This window comes from Gasterosteus aculeatus, chromosome 11 (assembly GCF_964276395.1).
Source record: "Gasterosteus aculeatus chromosome 11, fGasAcu3.hap1.1, whole genome shotgun sequence".
Classification (NCBI taxonomy): Eukaryota; Metazoa; Chordata; class Actinopteri; order Perciformes; family Gasterosteidae; genus Gasterosteus; species Gasterosteus aculeatus.
Window position 1 is genome coordinate 3,954,182 of NC_135699.1, and position 18,917 is coordinate 3,973,098.

At 50.8% G+C, this 18,917-nt stretch overlaps 1 protein-coding gene across 33 annotated transcripts in view; it reads left to right on the top strand.

Annotated features, from left to right (window-relative positions):
- nfixb (nuclear factor I/Xb) overlaps window positions 1-18,917 on the top strand; it is a 102,899-nt gene that overhangs the window by 66,540 nt on the left and 17,442 nt on the right. For 18 of the 33 annotated variants that reach the window (XM_078084453.1, XM_078084470.1, XM_078084449.1 and 15 more), the window contains 4 exons: window positions 13,833-13,898; window positions 15,114-15,188; window positions 15,963-16,083; window positions 17,097-17,227. In XM_078084453.1, the coding sequence (XP_077940579.1) occupies window positions 13,833-13,898; window positions 15,114-15,188; window positions 15,963-16,083; window positions 17,097-17,227 (393 nt within the window). Of the gene's footprint in view, window positions 1-13,832; window positions 13,899-15,113; window positions 15,189-15,962; window positions 16,084-16,397; window positions 16,434-17,096; window positions 17,228-18,917 lie in introns of all 33 variants that reach the window. The other 15 variants (XM_078084450.1, XM_078084447.1, XM_078084457.1 and 12 more) reach the window with 1 other exon arrangement.

The window sequence follows — 18,917 nt, forward strand, 5'->3', positions numbered from 1 at the left end:
ACTTCCAGAGGCATTCGGGCTCATGAAAAAACTTCAGGAGTCCTTTGGGAAGAGAAAAAAGTCTCTGCTCCTCGGCTACGCAGCCAGAGGACCACTTCCCTGCCTGGACGTCCTTGTGTCTTCAGATCATTCTGCTCCGCTCTTTGTCCGCACTTACGCACTAAACTTGTGTCCGTACGCGCTTTCAACACTGGCACATTCCTCCATATCTGTTCCCTCTCAAGCCCCTTTCCTTTGCAACACCTCCAACATGCTAATCGCTATGCTAATTATAAAAATGTCCCACAAACGTTTGATGGGATAAAATCCTGACGAGATGACACGGAGGACGGGCACGCGTGACATCCTTTCTCCTCCGTGAAGCGAAGGCGTCTGCAGACCGGAAGCAGCGCCGACGCCTGTGGGGGCCGCTTACATCTCCAGACGCTGCATTGCATCACGTTAAAACCCCCTCGCCCGCCTGCGCTCCCGTCCCGGATTCATGCATGCGGAGAGAGATGCGGAAAAGGCATTTTTGGACGTGAAGAAAATAGGGGTGGGGGGGGCCTTTGTTTAACGGGGGTCACAGGAGCGCTTCTATCCGCCCCTCGAGGTCGGGCCTGGACGACGACGTGAGGAAGACGGATCGTCGACGCAGGCGTCTTTTTGTTTTCTATTCAGTCCACCGTTTTTGGTCCGCCGCCATTGAGTGAGAGAGTAGAGGCGCCGTGTGTTTAAAGTAGTACGCCTCCTCCCACCCCTCCCCCCCCCCTCCTCCCCCCTCGATCAGTTCCTGTTTCCATCTTCCGTCTTTCCACAACTCCATCCATCCCCTCACACCTCCCTCATTTCCACTCCTTCTTCTGTCCTCCCTCCGCAGGCCCCCGAAAGCCCACTTTCACTGCGTTTCTTCACCCCCGCCTTCGTCTTCTTCTTCTCCCCCCCCTCCCTCCCTCACCTCCCGCCTCCCCATTTGCAATTACAGTAATATGTAACATCAGGCGTGGTGGGATTTAGGGCTTTACCTTACATAACCCCAGGATTTAGCCGCAGGGTTTTAAGGCTTCTCTGAGCCGTTGAGCCGGGGGGGGGGGGACAGGGGGGGAGACGGGGGGGGGATTGGTCAGGGGCAATCGGGCCTCTTTAAAATATTTTCAAATGACTGAAATCCCCAAAGGGCCTATGAGCGGTGCGTGGGGATAGGAAGGCTTTGAGGGCCGCGATGTAGCGCATAGCGTCATTATTTGGCGTTGGCGCAGAGCCTGATCCATCTGAAATACGTCCTGCACAGCACCCAACTACCCCCCCCCCACCCCCCCCCGACCTCACCCCACCCCCGGCGTGGACGCACACGCCACACACGTACCCACGCGCACATATACAATGTTCTTGTCTTGTTTTTTAGCAGGAGCGCTCACATTTGTTTACTTTACTTTTTGTTTTCTATTCACGTCAAGTCGTCCCCTCCATGAATGATGCTGGGGGGGTGTACGAGACCCCCTCCCTGCCCCCCTGCCCCCCTCCACACACGCTCACATGCCAGGTAGTTATTAGTGAGTGGGTGTATGCAAAATAGAGCAGCAGAGCCATTTCATTTTTATTTTATTTGAAACAACTTCATATGAAACTGTAAAGGTGTCGGAGGAGGAGATTTTTCTTTTTGGGAGAGGGGGGGGGTGGAGGTTTGGCTCCAGCTCACCAAGCCAACCACTGCCCAATTTAATTTTTTGAAATCTTTTTTTAAACTTTGTTTTATATCCCTCCTCGAGGCAGGCCAAGCGGACAGGCCGTAAATTTGAAATAATGATCTGCCTGGCGTGACTCGGTGATATGAGCACCGAGGGGAAGCGAGGTCGCGGAGGACGAGGGCCGGGTACGACCTGGCGAAGGCCGCCGAAGCGGGGACATGACGAACATGGGGGGGCGGGGGAGGGGGGGGGGCGTGTGCAGGCCGAGCTGCCGTGGACGCGCCCGGCGTTACTGGGATGTTCATGTCAGCGGGGTCAATGTTGGTTTTCTTCCTCCTCAGCCTCTTAGGACAACATTTTTTAATTTCTCCCTGAGCTGGTATTGGTGTGGAGGGGGGGGTGTGGGGGGGTTAAGATGTAAAGCCGCCGAGATTAGGGAGAAGACACCCTCGCACCCCCTCCATGGGCCGCAGAGGACGCTCCGCTCGCCACCTTTAGTTTCTTAAAGGGGCTTTGCTAATGTGGCGTCTTACCGCACACGCAACGGAGGGATGAGGACAAGATGGGGACAAGATGAGGACAAGATGGGGACAAGATGAGTCGGGGGTTAACGCCAGGGACGGACGCCGCGTCTCGCCAAAAGGCGGCCGAGGACGCCCCACTCGATGTGCGGCGCGTGAACGTTTGAACCACCTCATGTGGGAAAGAAGGTCCTCAGCCTTTGAGCGACAGGCGAAGGACAGCTGGACACATGTGCAGAGCCCCCGTCCCCCTCGGCTCCGTTCCCCGCACCCCCCTCCCGCCATATTCCTGATGCGTTTTACTGGTCTTCCCGGGTTTTTAACGGGCTTTTGCGGCCCCGGCTGCAGCTGCAAAAGAGCGCAGGGGCGTGTGGCCGGGGAGCGGGGGTAGTGGAGGATGGAGGGGGAGGGAATTGAGTCATGAAATGAGGACCATATTTTCCATGCCGCACTCAAAGGAGGACTTTCCATTTTTCTTCTCTCTCTCTCTCTCCCTCAGAGAAGTGCTGCAGCTGCTCATCAGTACTTGTCTGTTTGTTTGTCTGTCTCTGCCCCCCCCCCCCACCTTTGCCCCCCCCCCCTCATTTTTTAGCTCATTTGAACTTTTATTTTTTCGTCACGCTTTTTATTTCTTTATTTTCCACTGCGCAGCATATCTGCTTTTGATTAAAGTCAGAGGCGGGTGGTGGGCGGTGGGTGGGGGTGGGTGGGGGTGGGGGGATTCCCGCCCTCTCTCGCAACTGTAACTAACAGACACGCCATTTCATTTTCCGACCCCCCGACCCCCCGACCCCCCGACCCTGACTCCGCTGTTTCCGCAGCAGCTTGTTTAGGCCACGCGGCTCAGTGAAGTTGTCGAGCCCCCTCGTGCCGGTACGGGGGCTCCCGTCTGTGTTCTGACCGTTTTGCCCCCCCCCCCCCCCTCCTCCTCCCTGGCCACCGCCAGGCGCACTGCTGCAGCCGGGAGGGGGCCGCGGAGCATCTGTTTACAGCTTCTCCTTCTGCAGCGTGAGATAATGACGGCCAGAACCAGCCCACAGTAAAATAAACGCGCTGGCACCTCCCGGCTGCCGGCCGGCGCTCTGTGCACGCGCTCACAGAGGGGGGGGGGGTCCTGAAGAGGCCCTTCTGGATAAATACACACCCGGCTTGTTTGAGTGGATGAACGCGCCTCCCAAACGCCGCCGGTACAAATGTGCCGCGTGCAGAAAGATGGCAGCCCCCCCCTCCCATTCCCATTCCACCCCCCACTCTGGGGTCAAAGCCCTCGACCTTATAGGAGTAGTTTATTTTACTCGTAAATCCGAGTATGTGCAGCATGTGAGTGATATATGGAAATGAAGCGTGTGCTTCAACCTGCCTGGGATACCAGATGGGGGGGGGGGATTATTACTTTCGATCCGGGTCAAGAAGGGTCGGCATTCACAGAGTAAAGCAAATTACATTTTAAATGATTTCCAGTGGCTTTTCCAGCGTTTTAAAGATTAGATTACTGGTGTATTTGTACATAAACACAGTATGGTACACATATACTGTATTTGTCTGCACTGCTGGATTGGGTGAAGTAAAATGGAATATTCCACTGATGTGACCTAAATATCAAGGTCATAGTTCAAACAGCAGTGAGTGCACATTAGCATGACATTGCGTCCTGCTGTCGTGTGGCTAATTAAAGGTTAGCATGCTAACAGAGTAACAGGTGCACTGGTTGACACATTTAACTCGACGTGAAATCTCATTTAATAAAAACAAACTTTAGCATTAGCATAACTGGTTATTTCAAACTGCCATGGGAGTCATTTCTGCCTACAAAGCCCCTCGTGTGCGTCTGAGGCGGCGCGAGACTGAGCTCAGACGCTCACTCGCTCCCGTCAGTAAGTCACATCACAACAAACCATTCAAGGTACTTCAACCACCTGTGTCCCCCTCCTTTGTTCAAAAACAAGCCCTCGTTGCCTGTTAAAGCAAGTCCACCGCACTGATGCACATGCGTGTGCGTGTGTCGGTGCCCCCGTGTTATGGCTGCAAATCGCTCAGTGTTTTCCCAGCGAGGCCGACGGGAGGCAGAGCCGGCGTGGTGACAGCTGAGACCAAACCAGAGACTGTGGGGGCGTGAAGGGGGGGTTGGTGAATGAAGGCATCGCCGCCTGTCACATGTTACTCGTTTATCCACGGACACACAGGCATTGGCGTGTGCAGACACGGTATACCGGTATAAAGTTTCCGTACGGTATGAATCTCTCACGTACCGTTTATAACGGTGTTACGCCGTAATAGCTGACAATTTATTTTTACTGGTCATCGAGGAGCGTCTAGCGGTCGGAGCTACTCGTCTTACTGGCTGGCGCGTGCGTCTGCGTCTTTACGCGCAGTCGTGTCGACGCACTCGTTTCAATTCATGGTTCTAAAAGTCTTGCGTGTGTTGCAGAGCAATTCACCTCCAGAACAACAGGCGGAGTGACGTGTTTCTGTTGAAGACGACCTACAGAGTCACGTCTTTGTGTGGAAGTCCTTGGTTGGTTTGTTTATTTATCATAGACTTTATTGCCCCGTGCATCGACACTGCTGCTTCTCATCGCGGACACATTTGTCCCGTATTTTTCTCCACAACTTTGTTCCCCTCGTTTGTGGAGATCTCCCTCCATGAATCGGACGCCATCCGCGCGTCCTTATAGTCCGCCAATGACGGCTTGTATAAGCGGCCATATTTACGCATTTCTTCCGACAAAAGCTCTTCAATCTGATTCATTCTCTCATAAACAGTCTTTGTTTTAATAATGGCGCTTTCGATGCAAGCCTAGAAAAATGGGTCGACGCACGCAAGGAGGTGTGAAAAGGCACGCAAGGGACACGCAAGGGGGTCTTGCGTCTACAAGAAGTAACTCTGTTGCTACCTGAAAACACAGAAAAGGGTGATACAGGAGGAAGAACGAGAGACCAGAGACAACACACAACTTGAGCCCAAGAGCGGAGCTGCGTCTGTTTGGAGGGTTTTCGGTTTTGGAAAATCCGACGTAAGTATCAGAAAACGATTTATTGCAAAGTCTGTCGAGTCTCTGGTGGCAACACCAGCAGCCACAACGAGCTAACACGCCAGCAAGCTAACTTGCTGGCTAGTTGTGCGCCAGTTGGCCAGCGAGCGGCGAACAGTCGTCCGCGTAGCCGCTGGCGGAGCTTTTTGGGGTCAATGAATTACTGTGTTTACTTGAAGAAGCAATACTGTCACATATCGACAGAATCTACATATCGTCATGTGGACCTTTGTCCGTACCACACAGCCCTAATGCAGACAGTACATACTACACACGTGGCCGTGCACACACACACCTGTTCCTCATCTGAATCCACTCTCACAGCTCGGCGGGGGCCCTTCAGGCTCCTCGGGGGCCTTAGGAGAACCTTTGCCGCCCACCATCTTACTGTTCTCTTCTTCCTGGTTCCTTGCCGCTCTCTGTTTTTCATAAACCTCTGGCTGAGCTTCAGGCCGGAGTGTGAAAGGCCCCCGTGGTCGGCCCCCCTCCACTGGAACAACCTCCACATTTCATAGCACAGAACCACCGGCAGCGCGGCACTTTCCGATTTAAAGGATTTAGTGGCAATCCCTAGATAATAAGTCACACTCATATACAAATACAAGTGGATTGGCGATAGTTTAATCTCTCTGCCGTGTCGATTCCGATGCTTTTTTATCTGGGTCAATAAGCCTATAGATGGATTGACAGAATCTCCATTATCGGCCTGAGAGCCGCGATCTGTCCCAATCCTGCACGAATCGAAGGGTTGTACGTCACATGCATTTTGATCCACTCGTTGGATCTGTGCGATTGTGTCAGCCATGAAAAGGATGTATTCATTTATACATTTTCACCCGGCATCATATGAACAGTTTGCATGTATTCCAGTAAGCAGACGGACCCTCTCGGGCCCTCGGGACTCGCCCGGATGGCTTCCCCACAGGAGCTTTTTATGTCAGCTATCATGTCCCCTCATCTGCCGTGGGAGACGAAGTCAAAGACCACCGTCGGGGGGGGCGAGGGATGCGGGGGGTTCACCCGGGGACACAGACTGACAAATGCTGCCCGGGCGGGTTGCCTCTCAGACAGCTGGTGGTCAAAGGTGGCCTTTCTATCTGTGCCCTCATTTGGCTGATTGTTTCCCTTTTTCTTTTTTTTGGGCCCTCCTGCTCCTCCCTCTCTCTCTCTCTCTCTCTCTCCGTCTTTGTCCTCCTCCTCTTCCTCCTTTGTCAGCTGGAAGAATACTAATATAAGCTTCGGTTCAGATCTGGCGCCCCACTAACTCGGGAAGATGTGTGCAGATCAACTTCCAGGTTTAGTTTAGCCACCGTCTGTGTCTGTGTGTGTGTGTGTGTGTGTGTGTGTCTGTGTGTGTGTGTGTGTGTGTGTGTGTGTGTGTGTCCTCGTTTGACCCCGAGCTGAAGAGTCTTAGCGATGAGCAGCACCAGTCATGCACACGGTGTAAGGTAGACGTGATGGTAAAAAATAGATCCTCTCACCAATCACGGCCATCGTACGTCACGCCTCGGTTGGCGACACGCAGGGAGAAAGTGGTTTTCTTTCTCTTGACGCAACAGTTGATCGCCGCCCTAATTCATTAGTCCAAATGAGCATTTATGCAGAGCACACATTATTTTTACAGGCTGGTTTCGTGTGCCTGTGTGGAGGTTTTACAGCCCTCGTAAAACACGTCCTCTAAGCCCCAGATAGATTTTGGAGCATTTACTTGCACAGTTCACCAAACCCGAAAATAAACCGGTGGTGCTCGCCAGGTCCCAGGGCGGGGACGGAGCGGGAGGCCCCGCCGGGGTCAGCGCAGCGTCTCGTCAAGACGATATCGATACAACAATTACTTTAGAAATCTTAATTGGAAGTTTTATTCTTTGGCACGTAAAGGGAAGTGAACATTATAGAGTGTACAGTGAAATTATTGGAGAACTCGCTTCATTCAAACTGCGCAGAAACCAGATGGGACGGTCCGGGTAGCTCCGCCCACTGTGTCGTTTTAACCGTTTATGTTGCTTAAAAGTTCAACAGGTCATCATTCACCTCACTAATATCCTATTTTATATATTCGTTAATAACATCCAAACAACTGTTAACCATGTAAAGCTGGAACAGATGCTAACGTAACGGCTGAGACCTGCTAGCGGCTAACGCTAATTAGCTGCCGTAGCAGGATGAAATCCATAAGACGACCGGGACGTCTTCCGCTGTGCCTTGTTGTCTATTGCTGGGGGGGACAACTGACCCCTGCAAAGGTCACGGGGTCATGTTCTCAGCTCCTCGTCGTGGTTTGAGACGGCGCTGCTGGTGTTGTGTGTTTGACCCCCCCCCCCTGCTGTGCTGGGTTTGATCTCGCCCTGCTCCCTAGCTGGTGCCCCCCTCCCCATGCCCTCCTCTCTCCCGTGCCAACATGTCTCTCTCTCTCTCTCACTCCCCCCTTTATTCTCTCTGCTCACGTCTTTATTTCTTGGCAAGGCAAAATGTTCCCACAGCTCTCACAGTCCCCCGACCTGCTCTCGCTTTCTCTTCCCCTCTTTCTCTGCCTATCACTTTCCCCCTCCCCCATTTCCACCGCTCTTTCTCTTCTGCCTTTGTTTTTTTGTCTTTTTTTGTCTGCACTTCCTCTGTCTGACTCTCTTCTCCCTCTTTTTTATTGCCTTCTTTTCTCCCGATACCACCCCCCCCCCCCCCCTCCCTCCCCCTCCTTCCCTGGCAGAACTCTGGCATCACATGATCCCATTGCCACTCGTGCCCAGACACTAACCCGCCCCCCAACATGGGAAACGTAGCCTCGCCTCTATACGTTCTACCCTCGCATGAGACCCAAACCACACACACACACACACACACACACACACACCCCGTCAGTCCGGATCCACTGTGTGCCACTGTGTCCGGGGGGGTCAGACCGGCTGTACATATAAATACAGTTCTTCTGTTTGTTTTGGAATGTAAACGTTTAAAGTTTCAGTACGAACTGAAGGGTTTCTGTGGGGAATGTTGAGTTCTTTGAAGCCACGTATATTTCATCCCGTCGTCCCACTCCTCTCTCGCTTCGGCCCTGTGAGATTTCTTCAGCATGTGTTGCAGCATGCTCCCCCCCCCCCCTCCTCCCCTCCCTCCCTCCTCTGCCAACAAGTGACATCTGGTGGCCAGATGGAGCAACAGCACCTGTCAATACAGGTGTAGTTCTACGAGAGACAGTTTGGACGTAGGTTTCAGAGCAAAGGACAATCGTGGACGGCTTCGTCTCGCTCTCATCAGCATCGGCACAGATAGAAAGATAAAATAAATGGGTGGGGGGGCAGCAGAGTGAGAGAAGGGGGGGGTTGTACATGGGCAGCCTGCCAGCCGCTCCCCAACACCCCTCCATCCTCTCAATACCCCCCTCCGCCCTCTCTCTCTCTCTCTCTCTCCCCCCATGGTTCAATCCCTTCTGGCCCTACCCCCTCCTGCCCCCCCCCCCCCCCCCCCCCAGCTCTGTGTGGCGTTGGCACCGAGAGGGCGCAGGCGGCACACAGACGGCCACGCAGATGGGCAACGGGGCAACGCAGGGGCTGCCTCGCCACACCTGCTCCTTCCTGGCACGGGGCTCTGGAGGGGGGGGGGGGGGGGGGCATGCAAACACACAGATGTGCATCCAACGAAGGAATTATCTCTCTCAATGTATTGAACTTTCACACACGAACACGCACAGGCTCTTGCCAACGCCCCCCCCCCCCCCAGGCCCCTCCCCCCTCCACTCTCCGCCTGTCACTCAGAGCTGTTTACGGCCTTTATCTCAACATGTGCTCCACATGGAAAAAGAAACAAACCCAAAACACACACACACACACACACATGAACGTCACACATGCGTAGCCGCACCGAGGGATGTGTTTATTGTTCCGGCGCCCGCGTGTTCGCACGCTGTCACGTGGAGACACACACACACACACGTTTCTCCGCACGCCGAACGCGGAGCACAGGGCGGCGTGCGGCGCCGGAGGGGACCGGCAGAACCTGCTGGTTCGACAGGGAGGCCGCAGATATGGAGGCCAAAATAATTCACCAAGAAGAGCGGCAAAAACAGCCAGAGGAAAAAAACAAGAACAAGAAAAAGAGCGTGTTACTCCTACGGTCTTTGAACGCTCCGCTGAGAGCCAGCGGGCCGTCTCTCCGGTCACAGGACATTAGTGCTGTTGGAAGGACGCGGTCATTCATCGCAGGCCACAGGCGGCTCGTCCACGCGTCACTCAGCGTATTCAGGGTGGCCGAAGGATGTGATTGGAACTATTTATTATAAGTCGGACGGGAGAAGAGCTGAGTGTTGATCTGACGTTAACTGGCAGCACGGATTTTAGCCTGAAAGCCAAAACCAACTGTTTTTCTATGTAGAACATTTTTGTACATTTTTGGGGATCGAGAGCTGTTTTCTGTGTGCTTTTTAAAAAACTCAAAACATTTGACCTCACAGAACAAGTAAGAGTTTGAGATTGTTATTGTGTGTTCCTGCACCGCTTGTGGTATGCGTGCGTAAACAGCAAAAATGCCCATGGGCGCTAAAACATACTTCCTCCCACCAAAAACGATTTGGATACGATATTCATCACATTACTGGGAAGCTTCCCCACACACTGAAAAGCCCAACTGAGATAAACCTCAACCCGAATGCGCAGTACTTTGTCTCGTTACACAAAATCCAACATCCTCTAATGAAACACGTCCAACAAAAACCTTCAGCTGGCACCTTCGGGAGAAGGTGGGGTCAGAGGTCATTGACGAGACAGATGCGGTCTGCTCAACCAATCAGCTGCTTCAAGGCCCAGTAAGGAAAAAAGCAAAGATGAGCTTTGCTGGTGGAAGATTGAAGGTGATGAGTTGTTTCCAAACCGGAAACAAATGAAACCGGGACGGGGGGTTTGAGGAGAGAAGAGAGACGTGTGGAGTCTGCAGGAGGAGAAGAGGAACGGAGAAGAGGTTGAAATTAAGTCCAATAAAAGAGCCGAGAGAACATCTGTGTGGGATAGCCGTGGATTAGAGGGGGGGGGTTGTAACATTTTAAGCGCATTAAAGATTTTTAAAAAAAGGTCAGAATGTTTAGCAACATACTGATAAACCTCTTAAGCGAAACCCAATTGGGGAGGCTGTTTGGTTTCTCTATCCAGAGGCGGGGGGGGGGGGGGGGGGGGGGGGGCATGTGTGTGCGTGTGTGTATATATATATATATTTATATATAAATATGTATTTATGTGTCAATAAGGACAGTCTGCCTGTAGGCCGCCTCCGTACATGCTCCGTTATATTTAGTACATCTCTACATATGTGCACTGTAATCCAATCAGGGCTTTGACACCCCCCAAACAAACACACACACACACACACACACACACGCACACTACACAGACTCGACACCACAGCTGCAGTCGCACCTGAACCCGGAGCCTGCACCCACACACACAACGGCACACCTGTACGTAAAGGCCGAGGGTATTGTTGGGTGGCGGGCGCATGGTGGGGAGGTGGGGGAGGTGGGGGAGGTAAAGGGTGAGACAGATACAGCGGGAGCGAACAGTGGTGGATTTGTTGCAGGAGGGGGCCTCTCATCATCTGTAGCCAAGGCTTTTCCAAGATGTCATCTTGTTTTCATCCAGGCATTATGCTAAGCTAACCAGCTGCTGGCTGCATGTTTTTGGTGCTGATACAGTATGAGAGGGATAGTGTGTGTGTGTGTGTGTGTGTGTGCGCGTGTACACACACGGTATCTGCTAAACCAACCTTCTCACCCTCATCGGGTTTTAACACCCAAAGCCAAATTTGATTTGATCATTGTTGGTTATTTACCGTCTGCCTGGAAAAACCTCTTTCACTTAGTGCCTATTAGATTACGGAGGGGCTGGCACGCACACGTGTGTGTGTGTGTGTGCACGCGGCGCACAAACAAACACTCCGTGCCGCTTGGCAAATTGGCGCCTGTTTGAGCAGAACGCACTTGTTTATATGAATATTCGACATCAGGGAAACCAAGCGGCCGAACATGTGTGCACTGTTTCAAGCGTCTTTTTAATGATTTTCGTCTGTCTTCGGTCGTGTCTCTGTGTTCGTGTGTGGCGGCGTGTCTTTTTATTTGTTTGTTTGCGTCTGATGAATGGAGCGATTAAGTAAGTGTGATCTTTGTGTGTGTACATTAGCGCGCCTGTGAGTTATCGGTTTGCGTCGGCAGCGTGATGAATGTGTGGCCGACACACAGCAGCTCATCATTCAGCCGACCAAGGAACCAGATGAACTCGCTCCACGCCGCGCTGTGTTTGATGGCCCGTGTGTGTGTGTGTGTGTGTGTGTGTTGTATTATCTCTGGTGAGGCGTATGCAGGGGGCCTTGGGGCGACTGTGTGAAGAAGATAAGGCTGATTCATCCGTGTATAAAGGTGTGTGTGTGTGTGTGTGTGTGTGTGTGTTTGGGCTTCAGCAAGGCGTTTCTACCCGTGCACGAGCACTCCAACCAGCGTGCTACTGATTCCCCGCTCATGTGGTTACACGTTGTTTAAAGGCGTATTTATTGGTGGGTCCGTCACCAGGACGTGCTCACACCAACATCACGGCCCCCATCATTCTTTTGCTTAATTGCAGATAGAATAACTGAGCGTACAGTAGTTTGGTCAGCGAGCTTGATAAAAGCCATGACGGCTCTACGACAAATGATCTGGACCAGACTAAATTAAAATCACACGTTTAGCACAAATCATGATACAAATATATATATTATTATATACAGAGCACACCCTGTATTATTTGTCTGTCGAGGTTGCTCAAACTAAATGCTCACAGAGTTGTGATCCGACTCCACTGAGGGCCGAGGAAACACCGGACGGATTCACTCTCGAGGCTCCCGTCGGGTTTTGGGTCGCAGCTCGTTTCCCGGGGGAATGAAAGCCGTCCCGTTGGTTGACCCGCAGACCGCCGCAGTTAGCGAACCAGACTCACACGCAGGCTTTGACAACAACTCATCCTTAGGTGGGCCTGTTTTCCATCCCTGTTGCCATGACAACTATGCACCCCAATTTTTGGCTCGGAAAACGCGACCGTGTGTCAGTGGGGGAGATTTTGTCTTCTTCTTTTTGAGGCACGCAGGTTTTTATCACAGTCTTTCCCCCATTATAACAGCCCCCCGCCCCTTAATCACCTCCCCCTATATTTTTATTTTATTTTATTCCCTCGCACGGCAGTTCCACGCTTGGCACTGGAGCCAGCGGATAGGGAGCACCGTGTTGGGCCGAGCGCCGCCAAAGGCCTCGGGCCCCGTGTCTTCTCGGTCCGTCCCACACTGTCGCCTCATTTGAGTGATTTATGTACTCCTCTGTGTATTTTTACATATATGCGTGTGTGATCACTTGTAGTTTTTATTGAGTCTCCCTAACAACCAGGCTCCTCGCAGGACTGAGGACAAACGTCCCGGTGGGTTTCACCCTCACTCCGTTAGCATTGCGTAGCCGCTGTGGGTCTCTTTATCTTTGAAGACCATTAGGTCTGAGTGCAAGAAAGGAAGACAGGGTCTGCTTTGCAAGCATGTGTGTTTTCCCTGTGTGTGTGTGTGTGTGTGTGTGTGTGTGTGTGTGTGTGTGTGTGTGTGTGTGTGTGTGGGGGTGTGCCGTCAGCTAGCAGGAATGCTCGGCTACCGCCAAAGCTAAGATGGCTGCCAAAGCGCTAAGATGGCTGCCAGGATTCCGCAGAGAGCGACAGCGTGCGAGAGAAAGGAAGAGAAACGGTAAAGCAGGGACGGGACGAGGCGCAAGAGGAGACCAGGGAGAAAGACGCCATGGTGGACGAGAACAATAACTCTCCGCTTTGTGTCCACGGTCCTCCTCTCTATTTCAAACCCACAGTGATGATTGAGTTTGTCTCTTTTTGTTGTTGTTGTTGTCTTGCTTTGTCTTTTGGCAAACCGTGGTGAATGGTGCAGCGTGTGTTTTTTTTCTGGCACATCGCTGCCACTAATGCCACCTAAGATTAGGACGCCGTTTTGGGCATTCAGGAGGGGGCCTCTTTCAGACTCGGGGGAACCAGGTCCAGGACGGCATTTAAAGCTTCAGCGCCGCGAGGGGTAATTGGCCCAAATGCCGTACATGATACAACCGCTAAAAAAAAAGAAATCCTCCAAGCCGCATTACACAAGAAGACAGGGAGCCAGGCCCGTAAAAGCAAGGGCGCCCTGCCCGCTCGCGCTCATAGACGCTAAGGTAAACTCACCTGAGGAGTTACCGAGTAACTCTCAGCAGCAGGAAGACATGAGGCTTCTTGGACGGTTTACGGGCTCGAAGGCCGTCAATAAAACGGTGTGTATAAAAAGGTTCAACGTGGATCAAAACCAATTTATACAGCACAAAACAAGCACAAACGGGGGATGCCATCCGAGATAAAGCCAAAAAGAAACCTCAAAAACTGAACAAAGATTTGACCTCCTCTGACTTTCGAACCAGCGTATGAACGTATGCGTCTTTAATCTCAGGCCTCAGGTGTCTCTCTTCAGTGGGAAGGATAAACGAAAGCGCCCGATTCCCCCCTGATGCTGACCTGCCCCCTTTGCCCCTGGGTGGTGACCAGACGTCCGTCCACCTGACTAAACATATTTCTCCCTCTGTCTTTCAGAACAATCGGGACAATCAGACAACTCTAACCAGCAAGGAGACACAGACGTCAAGCCCCCGCCAAATGGTGAGTTTCTCCCGCCTGCGCATGCATTTTTAAAATGTGTAACACACCTGCGCCTACACGCAGCCTCACCTGCAGTAAATGGACTCTAACATACCTGCACATACACTCACTACCAGGCCTCTCCTGTGAGCAGGGGGGGCTCGGGAGAGTTGGGTCTCAGTTTATTATGGTAAGGAAAGTCAATAGTACCATAGTGTGGGTGGGGGTGTTCTTGCGGGCCGCTCATAAATCACACTGACGTTATTGGAAGATGGGAACCACATGGCCGCTCAGAGTGCTGACCTCATGCAAGGTCCCCCCTGCGGTTAACCCTGCAGGCGGATGGAGCGCAAGGAGAAGGGGAGGGATGGAGGAAAGTGAAGGGAGGCGGTTTGAAGAGAAAAAGACGGGAGGTGGGGAGTGATGGACAAATGGAGGGAGGGAGTAATAGGAGGACCGATGTGGATTTAGAGTTCACTCAACCGTGGAGTTTAGGATGTGCTGCACACACGCACACTACAGACTGTATTATGGATGTGGACATTATGGAGCACGGGTGAACAAAGTTAACTTCAGGGAGGCTAACAAAACTTTAGCACAGCGCACACACAAAGTCATGCTGGACCAATAATGTGTGCGCCCATTATTTGGAAAATTGAGCTGTGCGTGCCTTTGTACGTCTTATTTTGTGAGAACATCATTTTGTGGATATTTTTGACAATTCTTTTGTTTGTGGGGAATTTGAATCATCTTAAAACAGCTGTGCAGAGGGAAGCGTGCATGCACTCATGGCTGAAACAAGATTTCAACATTTATGGCATCCTCCTGTGCCGAGCTGTAACATTGGCCACCTCAGTGGTTAGCTAGCTCAGGTGTATGCTAGATAAGTTGTTAGCTAGCTCAGGTATATGCTAGCTAAGTTGTTAGCTAGCTCAGGTGTATGCTAGCTAAGTTGTTAGCTAGCTCAGAGGTTAGCTAGCTCAGGTGTACGCTAGCTAAGTTGTTAGCTAGCTCAGAGGTTAGCTGACTCAGTTGTTAGCTAGCTCAATTTTTAGCTAGCTGGATAGCTCATTGGTTTGATACGAGCTAACAAGGTGTCTGAATGAAGAGCTGAAATTAACACCCACGTTACTGTATCCAAAATCTTATGGACAATACTTGGTCCGACACAAATCGTTCCCTTTGTTTGGTACATGCGGCGCGCTCTCTCACACTCTCCCTCTCTCTTCTTCACAGGCCACTTGAGTTTCCAGGACTGCTTTGTGACTTCTGGGGTTTGGAACGTAGCTGAGCTGGTTCGAGTGTCGCAGAGTGAGTCACGGCTCTAATACCCCCGCGTCCGTCTCCATGCAGTCACACTCACCCCGCCATTCCTTGTACACCTCGTTTGGTGGCTTTCTGGTAACACCGTAATGGAGAAAATAGCACCATCGCTCTTACAGCCAGTAGCGTTGAAAGCATAAGGCTGGTGTGATTACTCTGGGCTCTAGAGCTCTATTCTTCAACATTTAATGAGCCACATTGTTACGCAAAATTATCATTTGTATTTTTTTTTAAATTGTAATGGTCAACATATTCAGGAGAAACCAACCAACTAACAGCAGAACGGGGAAGTCATAGCCAGATATTTAACATTTTTACTTCTTAAAAAACAACAGAGGCTTTGTCCCAGTCTCAAGCTTTCGGTTCCACTTTACAACCCTGATCAAGACCCAGTGTCTAGTGTCGCTATTCATAAGCAGACGCATCACCAACGTTCTGAGAAGAGCACGAACGTGCGTGCAAAGTTTCATGGCCATCGATCCTGCTTTCGTCAAGACAATATTAGGCATGTCAGGAATGCTGGCCAAAATAGTTGCCGTTCCTATTATTAACCCAATAATAAACATATGATAAGAATATTTATTTAAGCATACTTGAATCAGTACAAGTTACATTTCTGTTCAACAATAAAAACAGTTTAAAGACGAGAAAATGTGAAAAACTAAATCATACCGGCTCTTTATTTAAGCACAACAAAAACACTTGCTCTGTGTGTGTGTGTGTGTGTGTGTGTGTGTGTGTGTGTGTGTGTGTGTTCCTTAGCCCCGGTGGCCACGGCGACTGGCCCCAACTTCTCCCTGGCTGACCTGGACAGCCCCGGCTACTACAACATCAACCAGGTGACCCTGGGACGGCGCTCCATCACCTCCACCCCCTCCACCAGGTACACACGGACACACACACACAAGTACAATGACGTTTTGTTGTTTTCTTTCGTCCTTTACTAATATTCTTCACCCCTGTAACCCTTTACTCTACTATGTTGCTTATGCTTAGCTCTCTCTGCTTTTTGATTGTTGTCTCTCTCTCTCTCCCCTTTTTGCTTCCCCATCTTCACTACTAATCCTTCTCTACTCGACTCACAATTTTCCCTCCCTTTGCCTGTCTGTTCTGTTTGTCCCTCCGTCTCTGTTTGTGTCTTTTGTCTCCCCTCTCCCCTCCTGTCGTCCTTCTCTCTCTGCCCGTCTCCCGCTGCAGGACTGAAATGGAGCTTTATGCGAGTCTCCCACGGAGGTAGTCGCACTCATTACCAAATGTCTCCCTTGATACTAATGTAACACAGGCGGTGGCGGCGCAATTTCACAAAAGCCACGCACACACACACACATGCATGTCCCGCAGATATGCACACAACAGCAAATGCACGGTAAAACCCTGTTGGATCAGCGGAGAAACGCTCACCCCCCCTCCTGTTTTATCGGCCGCAGATGTTTGAGTCTGTAGGAATCTGCAAAAACGCACACAAATGAGTTCCAGCGTTGCCTAGAACGCTGGATGGACCCTGGGCTCTTCTTCTCCCCCTGCATGATATGCTGCCACATTTATGCAAAGGGGAGAAACTGGATTCAGTTGTGCTGCTTGGTTGCCTTTGGCTAAACCTTATTGTGGCAACATAACATCGAAGGGAAGCCTGGACTTTTCAAGTTTTTCTTGGGCTTGATTTCATGTGAACGCACGCCTGACTGGGGGGGGGGATTGGCGCCCGTACATTGTCCTCGAATGTCCCGCACATGATCTGCGTGCGTTCGTTGAAGCCCTGAATTCCTGTTGGATGGGAGCCGCCAGTTAGTAAAACCAGCTTGATACAGGAAAAAAACAATGCGATGAATCTCAAAGTAAGAGACATCCTCATTCCTTCTTCACCAAGTAAACCAACCGCCTATTTCTCTCCCTCAGCTCCAACAAGCGCAAGTCCATTGACGACAGCGAGATGGACAGCCCGGTGGACGATGTCTTCTACTCGGGCCGCTCCCCGGCGGCCGGCAGCAGCTCCCAGTCCAGCGGTTGGCCCAACGACGTGGATGCAGGTAGTCCGGCTACAACCAACCCCATCGCACCCTGCATGCTGTCCACACACCTCCCCCCCGAGCAGGGCCGAGGTCCACATCATTTCAGATGACTTCATTCTGATTTCTGAGGCGTAACACCCAGAAAAAGAAAAGAAAAATAACGCTTCAATGAAGTCTGCTATTGAATGAGTGTTCATAGCAAATTTTTGATTCCCTAAAACATATTTATTTCTCTATTTTCTTATAGTTTGACTTTTCTGGATATTTTTGTTTTTAGCAGCCGGTTAGCTTAGCTTAGCACCAAGAGTGGGTGGAAACAATCAGTGCTCTGCTATGTATCAAATCAAGCGCTTCCTCAACTAACAGTCAGACAACCACCAGAGGGAGAACAAGGTGGGAGGAGTCATGCGCGCCCTGCAGCCTCAGAGAAAGTCTGATAAACAATCGGGATCTCAATATTGATCAAAATAATCATGATTAGGATTTGGGCCATAATCCTGCAGCCCTAATATTCTAATTATTTCCCAAATACTATTGTAAATGCATTAGTAGGTATATATATATGTACTGTCAATGGGTGCGGTGACTTCCTGGAGCCTATAGTTTTTGTACTATTTTGTTCATTGTTGAGCTTTAGAGATGCTGGGAGATGGATTTTGTACACGTTGAACTACACCAAGCTGTTTCCAGTCTTCATGCTAAGCTAAGCTAAACGGCTATACAGACATTATCAAGTAACTGCCTGAATAGGTGTGATTCCCAAAATGATGGAACTATTTCAAATATTCCTGACTAAATAGGTATCAGCTGATACCAATGTATGAGGAACAACAGCTCACCTCCTCCGGTTCGTTCTCATCCCTTGACTCCCCCTCCACCCTCATCATCCTCCATTGACACACTCGGCTTACAACATTATACGCCCGGCCTCCACCGAGCAGATCAGACATGTGAGGCAGAAGGACGCCATGACGTCACAGCCCTGTTCTACAGTCGACTTAAAACAAAATATATTTCCTGTTTTCTTAAAGGACAAACAGTTTTTCAAGTCTGATGTCCCATTGGACACAAGCCCATTTGTCCTACAGCCTGTTATCCTGACATCAACGCCCCGTGTTCTGAAGCCCCATTGCTCCAGAAATACAGTTTCCCTGCATATGGGCTAATTATTATTGAGAATGATGTCATCGTTATGCCTAATATGGCAAAGAAATGACCAGCCCTACTCTGTCTGGTTGGCCAGTACTCGAATGCGATTGAATACCAGGGAGGGCATATCGGAGGGCGGGCCATGTCTTTTCTAGAAGGTGGTGAACAAAGGGAGGTCCAAAGACCACCAACCCCGATAAAAAAGCCCTTTGTAACATCTGACAGTTGTTTTGGGCATAACAAAAGAGCGTTCGTCAAAGTGCTCATTGACTTTTTTATTGCGCTTTTGGAATAGTCTGCCGTCAGGAAGGATGTCAAAGCAGCGCTTCCAGTGCTTGTGCTAAGCTAACTGTCCTCCGGCCTCAAATATGCACTTCTTTACTGTTGAGTTTAGTTACTTTGGGTTTTTTTTCTCTTTTCAGTCTTTGTGCTAAGCTAACGTTAAGCTAACCAACCTTTGGCTGTAGCCTGATATTTTACTGTAGAGTCACGATAGTATCAATCTTTTGATCGATTGGCTCACAGCACATCCATCCACCATGATGGACCACGTCAAATG